Here is a 25,216-nt window from a genome sequence, read left to right as displayed (position 1 = left end):
TGAAGTGTCTTTCCCAAGGACACGTCATTTTGCACAGCCAGAATCGAACTGGCAACCTTCTGGGTAATAGCCCAATTCCGTAACCGCTCAGCCATCTGACTCTCTGTATATCCTTCATTATATTAATATTTTTCTACACAGTTGGAAGTGTACTTAGTCATACTTATTGACAACTGTAATACATAAGTATGTTTGTTCCTATACTTTGTATGTACATTGTAAGTCTGGTATTTGTCCTTCTTGGGAAGCTGTGCACTCTGAGACCAGAGACAACAGGCCAGAGGTTTGGTATGAGACAAGGAGAATCGTAAGACAGCTCCCTTTTCTAATTCGATTTCCCACGAGCAGGAAGAGACTCAATCCGCTACAGTTTTGTACACAGCTCAGCTCCAGACTGGAAATGTCTGGGCTAACCACACAAGCTGGAGGTGAGGCCGGAGGACTCTGTGTCTAAGCAACATGTACTGCACTGTAAGAGAACAGACATCTGGCTCGCTCTCCCTAACACTCTCACACATTATGGTAGACAGTATTATGGTAAACAACAACAAATTATTTCCTGATATCTAATGACGTTTGTTAGTTTATCCTTTAAACTTGGCTGCAAAGGGTTAGACTTATTACCAGTATTGATTTATGACGCATGATGGATGTATAGACCCAGCGGGCCGCTAAGCTAGCCCTCTGGTCTGACTGCTGGAACCCGTCACGGTGAATAGGAATGGAGCTGGCATGCAGCAGCTTCTGGGATGTGAGGCAAAGTGCGTCTTTGTGGGTTGAATTAACGAGGCAGCCAACTCTCTTTGGGTTGTTTAAGAACTTCTGGGAGTATTGATGTGTGTTGTTTCCAGACAGTGAGGGGAAACTGATGATGTCGCATAGATGAGATGAATGAGATGACGGTTATGTAACTCGCTAGTTTTCCAAGAACTGAAATTGAGCTTTAACCGTGAGCAAACTACATTTTCCCTTGTTTTACATTGTTATTTGTAAGAATATCTATTGCACCGTTTATCAAGTTATAACTTCGACGGTGTAAGTTGCAGATGAGTAAATCTTTTAAATCACTTTTTTACCGCTTAAAGATTTGAGCAGTGTCCAAATGATGGACCGCACGTGCGTTGGGCACAACGTAGGCTAACTGTAAGTTGAAGTGTACACTGTGCGGAAACCGTAGTTTCTTGTGGTAACACGTTTTTAAAAAGTTCTTAAAACGTGTCTGCTGTCATGGTTTTAAAATAGAAAGGCGCGGTGAGGCAGTGCGTGTACGCATCAATAAGACCACGAAAGGGGGAGTTCCTTCTTGTAAAAGGCATGCAATCCCTACAAACATTCCCGGTGACTTCAGAACCGAAGAGGTGGTCATATGTACGGGAGAACGACACACGCTCGAACAGCCTACTTTCACTTCGAGGCAACAGCGCTGCAGCTCAGCCCGGGAACCGCTCTGCTGGCCGTGCTATTACCGCGCAGGGAAAACATGAACTATAACAGATGGATTAATACTTATCCGAGATTGGCATAATTTTCTCCACATATCACATTAAACGAAGGTGATTTTTTTTTTTTTACTATAATTTTTTAGTTGATAGGTAGCATAGACTAAGTTGCATCCTGTGGAAAGCTTACTTGCTCACTATGGACAGATATCTATGTAGAAAGAGGATATCGTCTTGTTAAATTATACGACTTTCTTGATTGGCTCCCGATAAAAGTGTGACTGCAGCCTCCGCGGCAATTTTGAAAAAGACATTTCGATTACATAATGGACCGTTTTTTTATGATAGTTCTAGTGTTTTTTTCCGTAGCACTTGTGCGAATGTGTGACTGTCAGAAAGAATCAGCAGATGGCATGCAGGATGGTGCAGGCGCCCGAGTGATGTGGGACCAGCTACTGTCTCGAGCGAGAAGCCAAGGTCATTCTATGCGGGGACCCGAGGACTCTGTCCCCGCCAAACCATCCAGTGAAAATTCCCCGGTGTCTTCTCACAACGCAGCAGTGGCCACACCACCTCGAGGTGACGGAAGTGCACCTGAAGTGCACCCCGCTCGCATGGCGGGCAAAGCCACACGAGCTCGCGGTGCGGTACGAACACCTAGACAACTGGGCACCCACCAGTCATCACAGGCCAGACCCAGAAGCGGTTCCAGACAGGCTAACAAACACAGTTCATCAAAGACTAGGCGTCTTGTCGGGTAAGAATTTCAGTCAAATGTCTCAATAAAGTGTTACATGTGGATGTTTCCATAGTCCCAGGACATTTCAGTGACGATTGTACAATCGTCTCATTGGTGATGAAATGATGAATGAAATGAGTCTGGTCTCTCCAATCGAATAAATGGCAATTACCCGAATGTACTGGAATGGCATAGCAGGACATGAACTTCCTAGATTCAAAATCCAGAGGGTCCCAATTTGGATAGTTCTCTCCTTGTCATCACAACAGTTGTGATGTGTGTAGTGTGTGTAGTGTGTGTGTGTGTGTGTGTGTGTGTACTGTGTGTGTGTTTCTCCATACCTAAGCTCTGTTGATCCATCTTGTTGCCAACAGCCATGTAGTGGTTCTACCGCAGCCTATGGCTGGTGCACATTTGTAAATTCACTTAATGATCAAAAACACCTGTTTCTCCGGACGGCCCTCTCTCAATGCTGAAAATCTTTTTCTTACTTAACTCCAAACAGATTGGTTGTTTCCATTCAAGTCCTCTCTTCTTGCTAAAGGGACCCTCCTGCAGCTATAGGCCTGTTCTGAACTACCATGAACCACACTTCTTACACATAGAAGAGAAATGCGTAATAATTAGCCAGGACAGCATGAGTTCACCTGTGGCTGTAGACAATAGATGTAAATGAAATGGTATTGAGTATTTCATAACAGCCTAATGCCCCGTGAGAATAACATTATTTATATGGACAATTTATGTGACCACTTTATGAGCAGTGTGAGGATGGTCTGTGATTGGTTCAGCATCTGTTCGAGGATGTGAACACGCTCCCTGGTCTAGAGCATATAGAATACTGTACATCTGTAAAGCCTGTTAAAGAAGCCCTGACTGGATTGGCCAATTTAGCGTGCCCTGATTTCAACCCCTCCTGTTTGATACTTTTGATCCCGTGGCTGGATCTAATGGCTTTGTTGCTTGGTTCCAGCACTACAAACACACATGATGATTACTTGTTTGACAGAGCCTTCTCAGCAATGGTCTCCGTCTATCATCAATCTGCTCTATTCTGTTCCATTGTCATCCTTTGAGCTGCAACACTCCTCTGTTCCTCCAGTCCTAACTACACTGTGGGGCCCGTTCCATCTAGAAACACAGCACCCAAACCACAAACATCTTTCTTTTTTCTCTGCAAGAATTCAGAGTTTGGAGTCTGTGTGCCCTACTTAACAATATTTACAGCGTGCAAAGAAAATAACTCAGCTGTATATTGAATCAAACTTGTTTTCTTGCACCACAGGAGAAAGGCCAAAGTTAGTTACACCAGAAGCTCTGTTTCCCAGTCTTGACTGAATAGGGTCCTTTGAGTTTTAAAGCGCATCTTAAGGTGTCGTAAATCTTCAGAGCCATTACCTTGTTGTTATTCACATGTTTCTTTCCACATCTCTCTGAATCATTGGGTTGAATGAATCATGTGCTCCTCGTTAGTACAGTTTGTGCATGACACATTTCCACCCGGACTTCCCTCTACTTACTCATTCACTGGTCTCCAGTGCTGCCCTCAGGGAGGTGAAAGGTCACACTGTATTCCTGTATCCCCGCTCCTGTCAGGGAAAGAACCAGCTGTGCTCCAGCTCTCCTAACAACTGCTAAATCATGGCTTCACTGGGATGTATTTCTATGTACCGTAAAACTAGACACAAATGTGATTCCTGCCATCCACTGTTGTGTTTGTATGCAGGATTGACTCCAGGTCGAGCTTTGGCAAAGTAACATTTGACTTCTGTCAGTGCCATATATTTTCTTACGAAGGAATAGCAGGAGAAGCAGCTTCAGGCAGGATAGTTAAGTACTTCTGTCTTTCACCATAACACCTCCGTCCTCCCATCCTACCAGCCCTCAGTCAGCCTGTGAGTCATCACTCTAATCACACAGCATCTACATGATTCAGACATCCACTTACATGAACATATAGTGAAGAGGTGATGGGGGCGTAGATATATGGCGGCACTTAAGCCGCTGGGGTTTAACGTTGCCTCTAGGTTTCTCCTGTGGTGTGCTGCCTTTTCATGTGTCTCATTGTGCGAAATTGCCCGCTCTGCCCTCCGCGATTAAAGAATGCGAAGAATGCAGTTATAACCGTTTGAAACTTGTCATACTTCGTTTAGTCTGATTCATGAATGACCGGGCAGCGTTGTGCTCCGCGGGGTCCACAGGAGGCTCTCTCCCAGAGCCGTCGCTCCGCGGAGACGGACCTGGGAGGCTACACACTCACAGATGGGGTTTCAAGCTACGCCTTGGAAAATGTTATTGGATCAAAACGCAATTACATTTACATTTAGTCATTTAGCAGACGCTCTTATCCAGAGCGACTTACAGTAAGTACAGGGACATTCCCCCTGAGGCAAGTAGGGTGAAGTGCCTTGCCCAAGGACACAACGTCATTTTGCACGGCCGGGAATCGAACTGGCAACCTTTTGATTACTAGCCCGCTTCCCTAACCGCTCAGCCACCTGACTCCCAATTCATCTGCAATTACAGATGAACCTCCGAGGTGCCCACATGAAAGGACCTGCCTTCACGATGTCTTTCTGAATCAAATTTGTCCCAAGGAATGTGAGGGAGGGGGGGAGACCCTCAAACACTCAGACTATTATGTCTTGAGTTATGTGTCTGAGGGTGCTATGTATTCAGCATGGCGTTGCTGTTGTGAATCCTGGTCACCCGGCCGTCTCTGGAGGAGGGGATCCCTCACTGATACGCTCTTCCCAGGGTTTCTTCAGTTCCTTCTCCCTATGAGTTCTCCTAGGAGTTTTGGACATTGTCTTCCTTGAGGGTTTAAGTGCAGTTATGTGGCGTATGTGCAGCCCTCTGTGACGTTTCAGGTTGGAGTCAGGTGGCTGAGCGGTTAGGGAAGCGGGCTAGTAATCAGAAGGTTGCAAGTTCGATTTCCGGCCGTGCCAAATGACGTTGTGTCCTTGGGCACTTCACCCTACTTGCCTTGGGGGAATGTCCCTGTACTTACTGTAAGTCGCTCTGGATAAGAGCGTCTGCTAAATGTAAATGTTTCTGTGTTAAAAGAGCCGTATAAAAATGATCAGAGTGTGACGTAGCCGTGCCCTTTCTTTCTCGCAGGCCCAACGTCTGTGGAGGCCAGCAGTGCTGTCCCGGCTGGGCGCAGGCTCCAGGGACGAGTCGCTGCATCAAGCGTAAGTATTCAACTCCAATCATGGATCCTCGGTAAACAATAGTCTCTGTGTCCTGTGGGCTGATCATGCCCTTCCCATTAACGAGGACCATCCGTCCTCTCCAGTAAGAACCTTTTATGGACAAGACTGTAAATATCTTTAGCAGGAGGGGGGCTGGCTGGGGTGAGGGGGGGGGGGTATAGATCGGTGACAATTATCCAGCTTAAAGAAGAAACAGACATGCTAAGACTTGGAAGGGGAATTTTTCTTGAAGTCTGACTGAACGACGAAAAAGTCAGATGCATAATGTCTGCGTTGTGGAAGTGGAAATGTTTTCGGAGTGTTACAGGCTTCATGGTCATGTTTGTCATGCTGAGTTGCGTGTTCCTTTCATTTTGAATCTTAGCGAGGAAATTACCAGTGCTTAGCAGCTGGCTGTCTGACACAAGCTCTTGGTTACGGGTGGAACTGCCCTTTTTTAATACGACCACAGCATTATTGGATGCCTTAACTGCCGTACGATTAAAACCAGAATGGCAGATACCAGCGTGATTTAATAATTGGACACTTTTTAAAGTGCAATTTCGGCAGGATTTTAACGGCGTTAAAGTGTTGCTTTGCTTTTCATTGTAACATTCTTGACATTTGGCAAGTTTTTTTTCAGTAATTTTACTGTTAGATGGTTAACTGTTCAGGAGTCATACTAGTGGGAGCATTGAAATGTGTGTTCAGTGTTGAGCATCCTGCTCTGCTACCCACCTATCACCCCGCCCACAGGGAACATCTCAGACAAGGATAAAAAGACAATCACTCGCTCTGTCTCTCCGTCTGCAAACGTTAAAAAGGTTTTCGTGTTTGACGACTAGTTCTTGTTGCAGGATGAAATAACAGGTTTTAAAATAAGCTGTTTTAGAAAGAGTTATCTTTATGTTTTACAAGCACAGAATGTGAAACCCGCACTCCCAACATGCAGTTCTGCTCCAATTCTCTCTCTCTCTCTCTCTCTCTCTCTCTCTCTCTCTCTCTCTCTCTCTCTCTCTCTCTCTCTCTCTCTCTCTCTCTCTCCTCTCTCTCCCTCTCTCTCTCTCTCTCTCTCTCTCTCTCTCTCCCCCACACATGTCCCACATTGGTTGTTGTTGTTTTGCCACCAGACAGGTCCATAAAATAAGTCACCCAGTCAACTTAGATTACACTACAGACGCCACTGCTGCCTAATGAGGAGCATGCCCCTCCATGCCCCTCCCACCCTCCATGCCCCTCCCACCCTCCATGCCCCTCCCACCCTCCATGCCCCTCCCACCTCCACACTGACTCTTTTTCTCAAGCCCCACCTAAAGGCACAGTTACCAAGGTGTAAATTACATTTAAAACAGAGCTGGAGTTACTAAAATCCAACAGGCAAATATTTACCGCCCACCGCAAAGTAGCAGGTCCCTTCTAAAGTGTCCGTCTGACTCACAGAGGAGCTGCTGAGAGGGTCTCAGCATCTGGTCTGCGTTAGGATCCTGGCTCTCACCCAGGCGTGACTGGAGGGCACCTTCAGTTGGGAGAAGCCCACACTGTGAGCCCCGGGCAGGCATGGTGCCAACACAAGCCTGCCCTAGGAGCCCCCTCATGGGAGACCTCCATGGAGATGCACATCCCACCCACCGGTAACCAGTGTGGCCCGTTGGTCGTTCTCTGGGCTCCTCAAGTGAGGCTTGTCCATGCAGAAGAGTAACTCGAACAAAAACACAAACCTGCCAACCTACATATCATTGAAAACATGTCGTTGGTTCATTACATCCAGGAAATCCTAGGAGAAGGAATTGAATGAATGCCTCATTAAATCCATCAGTTGCACCTTTCACCCCTGAACGGTGGATTGAATGTCTTGGTGTAAGGATGAGATATCTCAGCAGGCAGGCCGGAAAGAGTCACGACAATTATAAAAGGGTTGACTCGGTTTTATTAGCTCGACGTCAAATCATGCCACCAATCCACAACAGAGTGGCTAGCATGAGTGAAGACTCTCTCTTACGAGAGTGCTTAAATACAGTATCTGGACATGTTCAAACATAGAATGCACAGAATCGCTTCCTTAACGGGTCGTCAGTGGTCAGTACACTGATACACTAGAACGTTCAGCAGGTGAAGTGGTCGTTAATCACATAAGCCCTATTTGTACATGATTTTCCTTACTGTCTCCCCACTGTCTGGACTGCATGCTATATTCTGCTCAGAGGGGCCCTCGCTGCATGACCTCTTGACCTTACAGAGACACAAGCTGTACATGTACCCAGAAACTCTGCCTTACACTTGGAAAATAAGGTTGCTTTGTAAATCCTCCTTGTTGAATCAGGTTGAGGTCAGAGGTCAGGTTGAGGTCCGAGCACATGTAACAGGAACAGGTTGGTGGGAGAATGAGAGAATGCTACATGGTGTAGGAGTGGGGCTGAGTCTGGGGATGGTTCTGGTTCTGGGGCTGGGTCTGAGTCTGGGGTTGGTTCTGGTTCTGGGGCTGAGTCTGGGTCTGAGTCTGGGGCTGGTTCTGGTTCTGGGGCTGAGTCTGGGGCTGGTTCTGAGTCTGAGTCTGGGGCTGGTGCTGGGGCTGAGTCTGGGGCTGGGGCTGAGTCTGGGGCTGTCTGGGGCTGGGGTTCATTTGTGGGATTTAGAGGACATCGAGAAGGATTTAACTGGTTTGGAATGTACAGACTGTTGTGAGCCTGACTTGCCTAGGACCAGGCCTAGGACCAGGCAGACTGTTGTGAGCCTGACTTGCCTAGGACCAGGCCTAGGACCAGGCAGACTGTTGTGAGCCTGACTTGCAGAGCGGCTAGTCCTGCCTGGTCAACCCTAGGACCAGGCCTAGGACCAGGCCTAGGACCAGGCCTAGGACCAGGCCTAGGACCAGGCCTAGGACCAGGCCTAGGACCAGGCCTAGGACCAGGCCTAGGACCAAGCCTAGGACCAAGCCTAGGACCAGGCCTAGGACCAGGCCTAGGACCAGGCCTAGGACCAGGCCTAGGACCAGGCCTAGGACCAGGCCTAGGACCAAGCAGACTGAGCCTAACTTGCAGAGCGGCTAGTCCTGCCTGGTCCTAGGCCCTAGAGGCTTGGCGTGTTTTCTGCATTGTTGTAAACTCTGGGAGATGGTCCACAGACGTGCTTCTTAATACAAGTCGCATCTGTCAAAAGTTTGGATGTTATGCACTGGCGCGCTCAACAATAACAAGAAATTAAACCTTCTTTGTTGGTAATTGCCTCGACGTGTAACCTCATCTTATTAACTGGTACTACTTTCATGAGTACAAAGTGATTTTGTGACCAAGTTGTCCACAATAAATTTGTATCCGACTTTGAACCCTATCTTTGAACATCCTGTCAGCATGGTCTTGTCAGCCATTGGTTGCCTTTCTATGTGAAGCTGTTTTGATTGGTCTAAGCCGTAAAGTGGAGACAGGTGTTCCATCTTTTACTGGACTGGACTTATTTACAGGCCGAAACCCTACAGAGCTGAGAAGGTGCATCTGGTATTTGGGTCATTCTCTATCTGCAGTAACATTTCCAGATTTACATCTGTTCCCCAACATGAGAGGAGCTGTCAATGAGATCTAGAGAGGCAGGATATCCATATACAGCCTTGTTGGGCTGATAAAACAGACAGACAGTCAGAAAGACAGGCAGGCAGGCAGGCAGGCAGGCAGGCAGGCAGGCAGGCAGGCAGGCTGGCAGGCTGGCAGGCAGGCAGGCAGGCAGGCAGAAATACATAATCCCAAACATAAATCCTGTTCATAGTTGGCCTAAGCTTAATCACATCGACTAAACATATAATTGTGATGAAACTGAAATTACTGGTTGATAAATAGTTGTACTTGTGCCAATTTAATCAAAGGAGACATCAAAGTAATGGAGGACATTGCTAAGAAATAGGACATGATGGATGGCATTAGTTCTCTCTTTTGAAAGTATTTTGATCACTTTCAGTATTTTAATTGATCGTTGGAGAACTATCGAAGCATCAATAAGCAAGTCAGTGACTCACCAGCAAGTCAGTGAGTCGTTAAATGAGACAGAAATGGTTAGCAAGGGGAAGGCAGCACACCTTGGTGAACAATAACCACCACGAAAAGCAGAACATTGGATTACTGGAATTCCTTTGCTTTGTATCATAAATATCCCCAGAGACCTGTTTCCAAAATAGCCAAGTCCCCTTGCAGTTAACCTCAATCAAAAGAGACTATTAGTTACATGTCTAAATGTGATTGGCACCTGATTAAACAGACAAACACATTCATTCAGGACAGTAACAAAACATTAGCTACAGTACCAGGCATACGCTGGTAGTGTTTTATATATTGTATTATATTATAAAATTATTCTGTAGTATTAGTCTCATTGTAATTGTCAGTTTAAAAAGGTCATAATTGGTTTAAGAATCTGTCAAAAGTGTGTCCTTCCTCACATCTCTATCCTCTGTGGCTTGGCTGGGTTATCCTCTGTGTACTGATCAACAGCAACCTCAATACTGGCGTGGCTCGGTTAACAACTGTATCTGGGAAACCAGGTAGCACACATACAGTATCTGATGCGAGCCTTGAGCTTAATGAGCTCTCAAATATCCTGTTATGGTGTTTGTTTTTGGTTCACTAGCTTTCGTTCCCTCCACCTATCAAAGCTGGCATTTAGAGACTTGTGCTTCTACTGTATACACGCGGGACTTGGCAAGCCTAGATTAAAAAGATGAACTCGCTCTGGCAGGACAGAGGTCCGTGTTGTCCTTGCTGCCAGGGTCGCTATGCATCAGTGTCGTCAGCATTGCGATCGCTTCTCCTCCAGACATGGTCTCCTTGTTAATTGGATTAATGACATGGTCTGCCGCACACGGAGAGAGATTAGGTCTGAATGTCGAAGGCCTTTCACTGGATGGAGGATCCCCACCGCGCTGGCTGGCTCACTCTGACCGCCCTACACCGGAACAGCCGATTGGTCAGCGTCCAAGACTCAAGTAGGTTTGTCCAGTTATTGTAGTTCTTACTTGCTTCGGCGTATCTAATGGAGTGGGGAATATTATCCTGCGCTAAATGTGGCGTGCGTGAGTGAAAACCATCCATGACCTTGTGGTCTTGGGGACTTTTTAGTTCTGTATCTAAATGCAACCCCCCCCCCCCCCCACGGTCGCCCGCGGAGACGGCAGATGAAAGGTGCGACACTCGCAAAGAGAGATGAAGTTGCTTTCAGCCTCTTAAGCAGCCTTTGACTGACTGAGTGAAACGTGATAGAAAAAGAATCCTGATTTCCTTCCAGATTTTCTTGGCCTGCTGTGCTGTTCTGTCCAGGCCCCCCCTAACCCTAAAATAACTCCCTGTGGAAAAAAGTCTGCCTCTCTTTATTTCTCCCTCTCTTTTCAAATATAAATTTCCTGCATAGAATGTTTTTTTAATTCCATCACATCCTCACCGATGTTTGAGCAAGAGAAAAGCCTTCCAATGTGGTATCGAGTATGTTTTGTTAAAAGACTTTCGCTTTCAGCCCAACATTTGGCAGTGACCTCATTCTACAGAACATGAATTGGATGTGTGGAGCCCCGAGTTGTGAGAATAAAACACGGAAATTATAACTTTACAGACCGAGATGTCACTTCTGACTGTAATCAGTGTCCGGCCTGTTATTCTTCACCAGCATGTTCTGATCACGAACATTTAGTTTGGCCCCTGAACGTATCTCATAGTTTGGCCTGTAATTGTAAACCACGATAGACTGTGTGAAATAACCGTCATCTTGATCATCTTACAGGCTTTGTTACTCTTCTGATCAGTTTTATATATATATATATATATATATATATATATATATATATATACACATCCTGTTTGACTCATTTGAGTCTTGTCTGTTTGTCTCTACATTTACATCAGACCCTGAGAGGAGAGTGACGTCCACGTTAGTCTTCTGTACCTCTTGTGTGAACCCTCAGAGGTACATACATGGAGTCAGATGGCTGAGCGGTGAGGGAGTCGGGCTAGTAATCTGAAGGTTGCCAGTTCGATTCCCGGCCGTGTCAAATGACGTTGTGTCCTTGGGCAAGGCACTTCACCCTACTTGCTTCGGGGGGAATGTCCCTGTAGTTACTGTAAGTCGCTCTGGATAAGAGCGTCTGCTAAATGACTAAATGTCTAAATGTAATGTAAGTTGTAACAGCACCTCAGTACCTCAGTACCTCAGCACCTCAGTACCTCCCACTTACATGTGGAAGCGTTTAAACCAGCACCTTCAGAAACGTACTGTAAATTCATTAATTTCTTGAAATGAATACATTCAAGTCGCATTTGCCTAATATCTCTGTTGCCATTTTGGATGTTTTATCTGAAATTCAGCACAGCTCCCTATATTGTTGATAAACTTCTTACGGTGCAGTTTGATTTCTGTGTTTCCATGGCTGCCACTGGGTCTGACGTTGTTCCAATGATTCCATGGAACTTGGCCAGTCTCTCATCCTTATCAAGACTAAATCTGCTGTCAGCTGGTCACCTGTATGGGCATTTCATTGGGAGAAGGGATTTTTATAGTCCGTAAAGTTGTTTGAAGAGCATGCGATGCTATATACATTAGCTTTATGGAAGAGTTAGATATATATTTTGAAAGATGTGGAGAGCCAATATTCTGTGGAAAATGTGCCTCTTTAGGTCTTCTCATCTAGATAGCTTTGAAATGACCCAATATCCCATTTATTCATTCATTCATTCATTCATGTCCCCAAAAGGCAGTTGGTTCTGCAGCAAGACCAGCGTACAGACAAAACTGTTTATGGAATACATTAAAAAAAAAAATACCATACAAGACAATAGTCTCTGAAATTACCCAATATCAGTTGGGAGAGGGAAAGCATTGATCAGGGAGAGAACAAAATAAAAAAGAGCTGTATTATTTACGTCAAGATAAAACCGACTCCCCCCCCTCCTGCCCCTGATAAGGCCTATGCCTAGAAACCATCACTTTTTACAAGTGCAGAGGAAGCTCTTTAAAACGGTTAGCTCTCTGGTGACGTTGTTCAGTCAGGGGTGAAGTGGTTTTCACCCAGACAGCCGTGTCGCCCTCCTCTGCTTGACTTGAAGAAGCAAGGGGTCACACAGTCCACGGTCCAGGGGCATAACTCTCTCTGGCAGCCTGGAGAGCTTTATAGGCCATTAGACAGATCCTGTAATCAATACACACACCCTCGTCTGAGAGCCCATCATTACCTCCAGGGCTGTGCTGCTGGCGCTCGCTCTGTCTTCCCAAACCAGGAGTGCTGCCGGCTCCTCTCCAGCTGCTGTCTGTTCCTAGGTGGCAATTGGCCTTCCTTCGGTCTGCCACATGTTTTTCTAATTGCTACCATGGATGATCGCATGGTGAGAAATGAATTACTGCAGCGGCTCCTGACGTCTTGACGTCTTCCTGCCGATGACAAGTCGAGGCTCCGCTGCTGGTCTGTGGACTGGCTGCGTGCTGTGGGAGCCGGTGTTTGCGCTGGGTCTCTGGGGAGAGGAGCAGCAGTCGTCTGGTCATGGGAAGCTGGAGGTGCACAGTCTTGCCTTCTCTAACGACCGTGGCTGTTCCTGCTTCTCCCGGCACCCTGAGATGTAACTCTGTCAGGGATCTGTCATTGGTAGCTCTCCTCAGAGCCGAGCAAAGACAGGCTTGATTGACAGTCCTACACGGCCCTACTCTGCAGCACTAAACAGTAAACACCTTTCCACAGCCACTCTCTCTCGTGCAGACCTCTGGCTTGTCGGGGCAACACGTAGCCAGTCATATATCACACTGGCTCCCGCTCTGGACCCATATGGAACCTGTTGTGGCGTTCTCCAGGGGAAGGGGGGGTTGTGGGTGTTGGGGAGCACAGTGCTCACAAAGGTAGCTTAACACATGCGGGGCGGGGCCGGGCGGGGCCGGGCGGGGCCGGGCTCATCCCCCCACACCACCTCAGTATGGGGCTCATTAAAACCTGAACGAGGCAGACCGGGGGGGCCATAGAAAGCAGGATATACTGCGGCTAAAAGTAACGTACACAATGTCATGGGTCAACCGCAGGTTAACCCAATCCCTCCATCAGGAGGTGGGTGGGGGGTGGGGGGGAAAGGCTCCAACTACTGTATTAGGTAAAACCACACACACTGGGACTCAACAAGAGCATGGATGTGAAATACACACCTCCATTTTGTGAAACATTACCTCTACAGACTACACCGCTGAAGAGACGCTGGAGCCGCAGTCAGTATGGAGCTGCCTGCCGCTGCTGGTTCTAATTAGACGCAAGCAGCACGGAGCGTGCTGGAGGTCTGAGTCAGAGGCGATCCAGAACCGCTGGTTCACTTTCTCAAAACGAAGCGCTGGATGAAAGCCACACCTCAACACGAGAGGAAACTATTATCTGAAACTATTCTGAAACTATTACCATCCAGAAGCGATTGGATTAATAATGCTCAATCGCTTCTTCCTTCTGTCAGAGAGAACTTCCGGAGAAATGCCTTAAGGGTTGCTTGTTTCCACCTGAGTTGATGGGTGCACTTTAACGCTCATTTCCTCGTGATATCGTCCTTACCCCTCTTAAACTGGGAACACTTGACCCATGTAACAGCTTTATACAGTCCCTGACCCTTAAAGACAGAATATTTCACCCCTGAAAATCTAAAATCCCAAAAGCTTTTAATTTTTTTTTTATCATGACCATTTAGTTGGTCATGGTTTTTCAAAAAGGCTGTTTATATTTCAGATTTTAGATGCCTTTTGCAGTTTGGATTCTGAGCAGGGTTAGAAGTTTCCTTTGAACTATTGTTCTCTGTTTCAATTTTCCCTGTGAAAGGATTTGATGGGCGGTTGGCTGTGAGGACTATGGTCCTCTCCTCCTAAGCCCTGGTCTTCCGGACAGCACTGTCGTCCTAAATCTCATAATGACACATAATCTCTTCAACCTGAGGAGAAAGAAGCCCTTCTGATTATCACAATTAAGCCCGTCGTTATTGATATTATTTCCAAAATGTCCAATATCAAGTTATCTGAGGCAGGATTGTTTTACCTGTGAAGGGAAATGGGGAGATCTCCTTTTTTTTTGTACGTGTTTGAGTTATGTCAAATATTTGGTTTCAAATTGCCCCTATCTGAATGAGGGGATTGTAAAAGTTTGATGGGTTGTATTACTGTTAGTTGGAGAGAGCGGGCAAATCTCTAGTGGATAGTAATAGACTGGAGACAAGCGCTCGGTTGGAAATGGGAGCCTGGTGGATAATGGAGGCCCTCCTCATCTCCACACACCGTCAGACTTTAACAGGGAACCGGGGCCCACCGGGGCCCACTGGGGCAATTCTGAATACTACTTACCTAATAAAGGTGCAGGGTTACTTTAATATGCAGACATGTTTTCAACATGCCTCTACACATTTTGTCATAAACTCTTAAGGTTTAAAATATAATCCATTTCCAGCTCTGTTTTAAAGGAGGACTGATTGTTGAGTTTCTCCCTACTGCTCCTCCGTCTCAGTTCCTCCCTACTGCTCCTCCCTCTCAGTTTCTCCCTACTGCTCCTCCGTCTCAGTTCCTCCCTACTGCTCCTCTCTCAGTTCCTCCCTACTGCTCCTCTCTCAGTTCCTCCCTACTGCTCCTCTCTCAGTTCCTCCCTACTGCTCCTCTCTCTCAGTTCCTCCCTACTGCTCCTCTCTCAGTTCCTCCCTACTGCTCCTCCCTCTCAGTTCCTCCCTACTGCTCCTCTCTCAGTTCCTCCCTACTGCTCCTCCCTCTCAGTTCCTCCCTACTGCTCCTCTCTCAGTTCCTCCCTACTGCTCCTCTCTCTCAGTTCCTCCCTACTGCTCCTCTCTCAATTCCTCCCTACTGCTCCTACCTCTCAGTTCCTCCCTACTGCTCCTCTCTCAGTTCCTCCCTACTGCTCCTCCCTCTCAGTTCCTCCCTACTGCTCCTCTCTCAGTTCCTCCCTACTGCTCCTCTCTCAGTTCCTCCCTACTGCTCCTCCCTCTCAGTTCCTCCCTACTGCTCCTCCCTCTCAGTTCCTCCCTACTGCTCCTCCCTCTCAGTTCCTCCCTACTGCTCCCCCCTCTCAGTTCCTCCCTACTGCTCCTCCCTCTCAGTTCCTCCCTACTGCTCCTCTCTCAGTTCCTCCCTACTACTCCTCTCTCTCAGTTCCTCCCTACTGCTCCTCTCTCAGTTCCTCCCTACTGCTCCTCTCTCAGTTCCTCCCTACTGCTCCTCCCTCTCAGTTCCTCCCTACTGCTCCTCTCTCAGTTCCTCCCTACTGCTCCTCTCTCAGTTCCTCCCTACTGCTCCTCTCTCAGTTCCTCCCTACTGCTCCTCTCTCTCAGTTCCTCCCTACTGCTCCTCTCTCAGTTCCTCCCTACTGCTCCTCCCTCTCAGTTCCTCCCTACTGCTCCTCTCTCAGTTCCTCCCTACTGCTCCTCCCTCTCAGTTCCTCCCTACTGCTCCTCTCTCAGTTCCTCCCTACTGCTCCTCTCTCAGTTCCTCCCTACTGCTCCTCCCTCTCAGTTCCTCCCTACTGCTCCTCCCTCTCAGTTCCTCCCTACTGCTCCTCCCTCTCAGTTCCTCCCTACTGCTCCCCCCTCTCAGTTCCTCCCTACTGCTCCTCCCTCTCAGTTCCTCCCTACTGCTCCTCTCTCAGTTCCTCCCTACTACTCCTCTCTCTCAGTTCCTCCCTACTGCTCCTCTCTCAGTTCCTCCCTACTGCTCCTCCCTCTCAGTTCCTCCCTACTGCTCCTCTCTCAGTTCCTCCCTACTGCTCCTCTCTCAGTTCCTCCCTACTGCTCCTCTCTCAGTTCCTCCCTACTGCTCCTCTCTCTCAGTTCCTCCCTACTGCTCCTCTCTCAGTTCCTCCCTACTGCTCCTCCCTCTCAGTTCCTCCCTACTGCTCCTCTCTCAGTTCCTCCCTACTGCTCCTCCCTCTCAGTTCCTCCCTACTGCTCCTCTCTCAGTTCCTCCCTACTGCTCCTCTCTCAGTTCCTCCCTACTGCTCCTCCCTCTCAGTTCCTCCCTACTGCTCCTCCCTCTCAGTTCCTCCCTACTGCTCCTCCCTCTCAGTTCCTCCCTACTGCTCCCCCCTCTCAGTTCCTCCCTACTGCTCCTCCCTCTCAGTTCCTCCCTACTGCTCCTCTCTCAGTTCCTCCCTACTGCTCCTCTCTCAGTTCCTCCCTACTGCTCCTCCCTCTCAGTTCCTCCCTACTGCTCCTCTCTCAGTTCCTCCCTACTGCTCCTCCCTCTCAGTTCCTCCCTACTGCTCCTCTCTCAGTTCCTCCCTACTGCTCCTCCCTCTCAGTTCCTCCCTACTGCTCCTCTCTCAGTTTCTCCCTACTGCTCCTCCCTCTCAGTTCCTCCCTACTGCTCCTCTCTCAGTTCCTCCCTACTGCTCCTCTCTCTCAGTTCCTCCCTACTGCTCCTCTCTCAGTTTCTCCCTACTGCTCCCCCCTCTCAGTTCCTCCCTACTGCTCCTCTCTCAGTTTCTCCCTACTGCTCCTCCCTCTCAGTTCCTCCCTACTGCTCCTCTCTCAGTTCCTCCCTACTGCTCCTCCCTCTCAGTTCCTCCCTACTGCTCCTCTCTCAGTTCCTCCCTACTGCTCCTCTCTCAGTTCCTCCCTACTGCTCCTCCCTCTCAGTTCCTCCCTACTGCTCCTCTCTCAGTTCCTCCCTACTGCTCCTCTCTCAGTTCCTCCCTACTGCTCCTCTCTCTCAGTTCCTCCCTACTGCTCCTCCCTCTCAGTTCCTCCCTACTGCTCCTCTCTCAGTTCCTCCCTACTGCTCCTCTCTCAGTTCCTCCCTACTGCTCCTCTCTCTCAGTTCCTCCCTACTGCTCCTCTCTCTCAGTTCCTCCCTACTGCTCCTCCCTCTCAGTTCCTCCCTACTGCTCCTCTCTCAGTTCTCAGAGAACCTTCCAGTGAGATGGTTTGAAGGTACAAAGTTCATCAGGACAATGGTGTTTATTGATAACCAAGCTGGAAGATGTTTTAAGTGACTGAAGTAGTTGTTTTTGTGTGTTAAATTTACTGTGGACAATGTCTACCGGATGATTTTAGATCTGGATATCCAGGTTCAGACTAAGCGTCCCAGCTGATTGGACATGGAGCTAACCTGTCTGTCAGCAGCTTTCTTAATTAAGGACAAAACGACCCGTGCCAGGAATGTTTCCTATTTCTATTATTCCTTTTCAAATGAATTCTTATTTTATTATGATTCCCCCAATGCAATAATTACACCACATTTTGTGAAATGGATGGAATGTGAGGCAATTAGTTTTAATGAGGTGCAAGACAAATCTGCACGACAGCAATTACAGTGACATGGAAGTGTTGAGCAGGGCAGAGGAAAGGCCTGGGGGCAGGGGCGAGGTAGGCGCTGCCAGGGTCCATGTGGAACGCATGGTAGAGTCAGAGGAACAGAGTCAGTGACCTGCCGCCTCCATTGTCACTGCATGGAATGTGTATTTGTAAGGTGACACAACTGAATCACTGTTGTCCAACAAAACCTAACAGGGTCACAGGGTCACAGCACCCTCCCTGATAGGCATCGATCATCCTGCGCTTCGCTGGTCAGAACATTCTCCAGGATGAATGGATTCAATCTGGACTATGACGCTTGCTTTCTGTCATTCGTTTGCCTGAACCCTCCATCATGATGTCAGTGAGTTATTGGAACTGTTTGATTCAACACTCTTGAGGCAGAACAGACCCGGGCTAGCAGGCAGTGGATCCTAGCCAGCCCAAAGTCTAGTTAGTGGATGATATATTTAACTTTGCCAAATCAAGCCTGAGTACTTCTTATTTTATCCCATGGTGGAAAACTCGATTCACAGACTAAGTTATATGAGTCCACTCCTACATTTCCTCAACAGTGTACACGTCATCAGAGAGAGCTTCACTTTCCTCCATGCTGTTAAAAGTAAATGTTCTAGCAAATGAGTGAGTGAATATGCCTCACCAAAAACCACAAGAATATGGTCTTGGTTCATGTTCGGTTCCCAAACGGTTCCTTTTGTCATCACACTGTGGATTGACTGTTTGTCATTCCTACTTTTTAAATAATCCTCATGTTCAAACATGATGTTGGCACTGAATCCCAAACCGCTTGGCTTAATTGGGTTTCTACATGGGAATCCGATCATTGTTGGACTACAATTAAAGAACAAAGCTGTAGAACTGTAGATTATTATAGAGCCCAGTGATGCTTTTCCCAGAAGGACCAGAGACTACAGTAGACTCTGCTCCTACAGACCACAGTAGACTCTGATCCTACAGACCACAGTAGACTCTGCTCCTACAGACCACAGTAGACTCTGCTCCTACAGACTACAGTAGACTCTGCTCCTACAGACCACAGTAGACTCTGCTCCTACAGACCACAGTAGACTCTGCTCCTACAGACTGGACCTCCAAGCAGCACCCTGACAGCAGGAGGGCTCCTGACAGCAGAAGGGCTCCTAGACAGCAGCCACAGGGTCCCTGAGACCACCAGCTCTCTCGCTAACCACACCCAGAGCCTGGCAGAAGGCTGGCCCCAGGCCCCAGGTCCCTCGCTGTCCACAGCATCTGTGTCAACAGCATTCCAGCCCTGTTGACAGAGCCCCGCTGTTTCCTTTAGACCCAGAGACGAGTGACCTGATATACTGTTTGAGGACAGTGTCATAAATCCTCAAGTGCCATCCAGCATATATGTTTGTGTCGCGAAACGGAGAGGTGGTTTGGTGCGCACCCTGAGGACTGTTGAGGTAGCTGGGGAACGGCAGGACAGTAGGATGGGTTCATCTCTGTGGAATCACATCAACACTCGAACTGTACTTGCAGACAATTGACAAATATTGGGACGTCCAACCGTCTGTTTGTACAGTAAAGCCTCTCTCTGTTTGTTTTTCAAATACAGTGTAAATCTGCCCAAAGCCTTTCCATATATGAAGTTGTAAGGCATTTACAGTTGGACCGGGGAATCCAGTTTCCAGCTCCCTCTCTTTTAGGGTCTGGTTTTATTACCTTTTTAAGCTGTTTGTCCGCCTAACTGTAACTGCACACAGCAGATTCTAAATCAGTGACGAAAGGTATTTCTAGAAAACCCCATCAGAACGCCAGGGTCCGAACGCCAGCTGCTCTAGCAGAACCGCCAGAGAGCTGGAGCAGGCCTCGCCCCAGACAGAAACCTGATAAGGGTAAACTGGAAGTTATCACATACAACCTAAACAGGGTTGTTAAGTACTCGGGTGAAATCAAACATGACAGTCTCTCCAGGCTTTTACTAGCAGAGAGCTGAAGTCAAATCATGAGCAGTGACAACCAGCTAATAGTCCCAGGATTGAACCTCTGCAAGGGTTCTGAGATCACGTCGACCATGTCTGAGGCTGCTCCTTCCTGTTCCAACATGACCCGAACGATGTTCTCTCTCTCTTCCCCCTCTCCCTCTCTCCATCCCCCTCTCTCTCTCTGCTCCCCCCAGCTGACTGCCAGCCCCCCTGCCAGAACCGGGGCTCCTGCAGCAGGCCCCAAACCTGTGTGTGTCGCTCGGGCTTCCAGGGCAGCCGCTGTGAGGAGGTGGCCCCAGAGCAGGTGTACATCCACTCAGGTGGGGCCCTGAGGCGGGTGGAGCCAGGAGCCAACCCCTTCCAGAGGGACCAGCCTCGGAGGAGAGCCCAGGACAGGCAGGCTGGAGACCATCAGGGCCCCGGGGCCCACACGCCCAGACCAGCCACCACCAAACAGCCTCTCCGCGCTGTGTAAGTCTCTCACACACCCAGGCCCTCTGGGGTCTCTGTTTAACTGCTCAACATACGCAAAGAGCTAGCCGTACTTTTGGTTGTAGACTTGGTTTTCGTCTCTCAACAAACATTTGATCGCAAAAAGACATATGTAAAGAGCTGTGTCCAGATTATATCACAAGATAAGTCCTCCATTTCTACACGTACCACATGGAGAAAGAGGATTTGTAGATTCTGAAATCAGAATAATGGACTTTTGCCTGGTTCTTAGCATTCGATGAGGTTCATACTTGTGTCTGACATGGTGAAGAATGGGGCGACTGTTTCCAGCCCAGGACTCAGTTTGTGTGTTTGATCTGTAATGAATATTGATGCTGGTGCTCCATCACTGACAAGCTTTTTCTTTTAAACATTATCAGTGAGCACAGAACAGGGTTCAAACCTGCTATGCCATTTCTTTTGATCTATGATGGCGCTTTGAAATGCTGGCATGGCAACCGTTGGCAGTTATGAAACATTTTTTTGGTCCGATCTCATGGCACGGTGATATACATCTTAATTTGATCGTGGAATTCTTTTTTTCCCAGTGAAACTTGGACCCCAACAACGTTTCAGACGTATGTCTTGATAGTGGTGCTTTTCATTTCCACATGAAAATTCATGTATGTGCATCTGAGCTTCTCTTTTCTGCTTGTGCATAATTTCACGTCAGCTAAACGTTCTTGATGTCTCTATAAGCCTGTTCTTGGGTGGGGAGTTAGTATTTGTGTTGGAAAAGAAATCGCATCCATTAGTTACAAAACAGTCTGCCACACTTCACTGAATGCGCTTTGAAGTCCTTGCAAATACAAATACTGTATACAGAGCTGTTCATGTGCAGGTACAGAACAGTCAACACTCATTATAAAGGTAAGTATCACTACAGGTATTTCTGTGTATGTTTTTCCATGTTAAATCCAAGCAGATGATCAGATCCGTATGTTGTATTGATGCTTAATTCAACTAAGCAGAAGAGAAACAAGGTAACCTACCACACGGCTCCAGCAGGGAGAGAGGGGAGAGAGCCCTCTCCCCTCTCCCCTCTCTCCCTGCTGGAGCCCCACAGGGGGCCAGACCTCACGCTAGCAAGACCATGAAGATCAACATGTAGAAGGAATGAAAACAAGTCATGATTTACCAGGCAGCGAAGAGGCAGTAACTATTGCCTTTAGTTATGAAACTGGAGAACTGATTTGAAAGAATTATGTATTTTCTTTGGGTTGATGTAACCCTATGACATTTTTAGCTCGTAATATGACTCGCTAGACTGGAGTCACAGTGACTGGTGTTGTGCATAGCGTGAGTCCTAACTAGCCTCTCCTCTGACAGGCTCTCAGCCTCCCCCTGAAGGCCTGTAATCAGGCGGCTGAACGAACCAGGACTCCTGGCTTTGACATCCTTATTTTGTTCCAATCCCTTTGGAATTGACACAGGGAACAACCCTACTCACCTTTTTCCTTTAGGCTGTTTTTAGTTTGTTACTAAGCTTGAGAGTCACTGCCAAAGTCTTTGATTAAGGCTGGTTCTAATTTCGGAGCAAAGATGCTGAAAGGTATTAATTGCTTGTTTCCGTGGAATGTGAGGGTAGGTTTATCTTGTCAAATGTTTTGGAGGGAAGCCCAACATGTTTCGCAGTCTTGCCCTGGTTGTATTGAGTGCTATAATTTGTTAAACCACTGAGGTCATCCTTCAGTTTCAGCCAGTGTGTCATCTGGGTAATATCTGTTTGTGAAACCTTCAAAATGCTCTCGATTGCAGTTGACATTTATGGTTCAGTACATCCTAATTGCGAGGCTCTTGCATAGTTATATCACCCTGTGTTTCCGCTTGTGTTTTGGGATTATGTTGGCAAAGCCAGGCCCATAGCAGTTGTACCTCTCAGGAAAGCAAATGTTTTGGCAGATGGGTTATTGAATAGCTTTACTCTGTGAATTTTTGCATGCCTTGTTTTTACAGTCCTGATAAATCTTTGGTTTGTAGCTAATGACGGCCTTGTGTCGAAAGTGCACAGTTGCTCTTCATGTTTGCATTTAGTAATTTAGCATTTAGCAGACGCTCTTATCCAGAGCAACTTACAGTAAGTACAGGGACATTCCCCCCGAGGCAAGTAGGGTGAAGTGCCTTGCCCAAGGACACAACGTCATTTTTTGCACAGCCGGGGAATCGAACCGGTAACCTTCAGATTACAAGTCCGACTCCCTAACCGCTCAGCCATCTGACTCCCTGACGCCGGTTTGGTGGTCTGGACTCAGAGGACATGATTGGGCTGTGAGTCACGGATCTGCAGTGCGATGCTGCCCGTCTGACACGACTGCAGACAGGACGCGAGGCTGAGTCACCCGCTGCCCTGGGATGAGCCGGCTGGGCTGGCAGCATGTCGGAGCTGACTAACACGTCTCAGCAGATGCTCTCTAATCCGGAGATGATTCCCTCGTACCCAGAACCCTATCCCTCGCCAAAGCCCTTCTCAAACCGCTCCAGCCATAAACGACCTTCAGATGCAAACCCTTCCTTTCAGAGACGAGCCAGGGCCACAGCGAAGACAGAAACTGAATCCTTCTGAGAGAAGGGCAGATGTTTAGAGAAGGGCAGATGTTTGGGGTGCTGAACACGCCCTCAGAACTGTGGTCTGTGTCGGTCTTGGCTGACTGTGTGAAGCAGATTCTTGTACATGTACAGACTGTGTACTGGTGGACTGTTGTGTTTTCTCCTGTGTGCTAGCACCCAAGGGGATCTTGGAGAGGTGTAGACCAGCTGTATCTGAACGCAGCGAGACACACTGTGTCTCATACATCATGCTGTGGGCAGACTGCTCGAGCTACAAGTGCAGGAGAAACCAGAGGTCAGAGAGAGAGAGAGAGAGAGAGACGGAGAGAGAGAGAGAGACGGAGAGAGAGAGAGACAGAGAGATGGATAGAGAGAGAGACGGAGAGAGAGACGGAGAGAGACGGAGAGAGAGAGAGACGGAGAGAGAGAGCACTGCCAATCCCAAATGAACAAGTGAGGAGACAGGAGTGGCAGATCAGCTTCAACGTCCCGCTACCCTCCCACTTTTGGGGAACACAAGCAACAGCACACACCGAGCACCTGCGCAGGTCTGTTCTCCTCTCTCTCCTGCCCTCAACCTGTCCACTCTCCCGCTCCTCCTCCCCATCCCCCTCCTCCTCCTCCTCCACTTCCTTCTCCTCTCTGGTCCAGGGAAGGTGTGAGGTATGTCTGGGAAACACATTTGGGTCGTTACGCCAGTAGCACCTTGTTACTGGCTCCTGCCTCTGTTGCCTGGTGGATCGGGCCAAGAAACGGGGGCATTTTGTGAAGGTTCCAGGAGTGAGGGAGAGAGGGGGGAGCTGGTCTGGGCCGGACCGGAGGGTTTGGCCGGAGGAGAGGAGGGGTCGAGGGGTCGTCTGTCTGGCAGAGGGAGGGAGAGGGCCAGAGTGCGGAGCGCCTGCTGTCCTGTCTTGCCAGTTGGCCTCCCTGTGAACAGTAATGAAACCCCTCTGAGTACACAGCGTCAGCAGCAGATGGGGAACTCATACAGTCGACTGTAGTTTGTGAAGTGGTTTGTCAACACTTGGGAATATCCTAGATGGTTTTCTAGACATTCCAGTTCAGCAGGTGGATGCTATCGCAGCACTTAACTCAACTTACAGCATGTCTGTGTAGGGGCTTCTGGAGCCAGATGCATTAGGCTTTTTTAGATGAGTCATCAAACAGAGAAGAAGCTGTCATGATGTTAGAAGTTCAGTGTTACCTTGCTCCACCATACGTTTTTATCTATGTTTTTTCTCTCCAGTTAGCATAGGGAAATGTTGAAAGGTGTGCAACCTGTTGCCATGGCTTTCAGCAGGTGGAAGGATCCAGTTGTCACAGGGATGGACGTGCAGTAAACCTTTCCTCGTATATCAAATACGTAATTGCTTCTCCAGCGGGTCGCTGAGAGATAGACCACTCAGTCTCCTTCTCCAGTGTAAGATATACTGGAGCATTAGTCATGAGTGCATGACGAGGCATGAGAGCCTTCTGGGGCTTGTGTGGTTCAGCCTGGTCTCCATCCTCTCTGATCACAGCTGAACCAGGAGGCTCTCATATCCACTGGATGATCCCACCAGGAAGAGCTCTGCATCGGGACATCTGACTCGCAGAGCGCTCACACAGCACAACTCTTCCCAGAGAGACCCAACATAATCCCACTAGTGAACCAAAACGTGGGAGTCGGAACATGCAAATGTTAGTGAGAGCTCCAGAGAGCTCCAGAGAGCTCCAGAGAGATCAGATGTTGTTGAGGAGCTGCGTGGTCACGCCACCCCAGTGGGATCCTACTGTAAAGTGCCTCCAGCTCTGTCGCAGAGGAGGATGTTATTGTAGTGGATCCGCTGCTGACTGAATAATCCAGCTGAATGAATCCAACACATTTATGAGTGACAGGCTGGTCCTAAAACAAGCTATGATGGACAAAACATATGGGAAAGGTTCCTTCAAGTCTGAGATCTGTCACTGTATCCTACTCACCCCCACATTCATGCCCCTCTACACATCATCCTCTCCTCCACACATCATCCTCTCCTCTACCCCTAATCCTCTCTCCTCTACCCCTCATCCTCTCCTCTACACATCATCCTCTCCTCTACACATCATCCTCTCCTCCACACATCATCCTCTCCTCTACCCCTAATCCTCTCTCCTCTACCCCTCATCCTCTCCTCTACACATCATCCTCTCCTCTACACATCATCCTCTCTCCTCTACCCTTCATCCTCTCCTCTACCCCTCATCCTCTCCTCCACACATCATCTTCTCCTCTACCCCTCATCCTCTCCTCTCCTCTACCCCTCATCCTCTCCCCTACACATCATCCTCTCTGCTCTACCCCTCATCCACACCCTTCAACCCCTCATCCTCTCCTGTTACTCTCCTTGCCACCCTTTGCCCTTCCCCTCCCCATCCTTACCAGCCTCCACCTGGGTCTGTCCATCCAGAGGCTGGCTCGACCCAGTCTGTCCCCTGGGTCTCTGGGTCCCACTCATGATCCAGCATGAGCACATCCATACACGGCTGCCAGATGGCTCCAGTGCTCCCCCCCAGGCTCCTGTTCTCCCTCATGAGGACTCCAGCT

General features: G+C 48.3%; 1 protein-coding gene across 1 annotated transcript in view; it reads left to right on the top strand.

Annotated features, from left to right (window-relative positions):
* Positions 1–1,765: 1,765 nt before the first annotated feature.
* The window catches only part of LOC136949020 (latent-transforming growth factor beta-binding protein 2-like), an 86,191-nt gene continuing 62,740 nt past the window's right edge, over positions 1,766–25,216 (top strand). Inside the window, 3 exon segments of the mRNA XM_067243212.1 lie at positions 1,766–2,196; positions 5,299–5,372; positions 19,806–20,082. Of these exon segments, the coding sequence (XP_067099313.1) occupies positions 1,766–2,196; positions 5,299–5,372; positions 19,806–20,082 (782 nt within the window).

This window comes from Osmerus mordax, chromosome 9 (genome assembly GCF_038355195.1).
Source record: "Osmerus mordax isolate fOsmMor3 chromosome 9, fOsmMor3.pri, whole genome shotgun sequence".
Lineage (NCBI taxonomy): Eukaryota > Metazoa > Chordata > Actinopteri > Osmeriformes > Osmeridae > Osmerus > Osmerus mordax.
The sequence above is the reverse complement of the archived record's forward strand: the minus strand, read 5'-3'. Positions and strand labels throughout refer to the sequence as shown.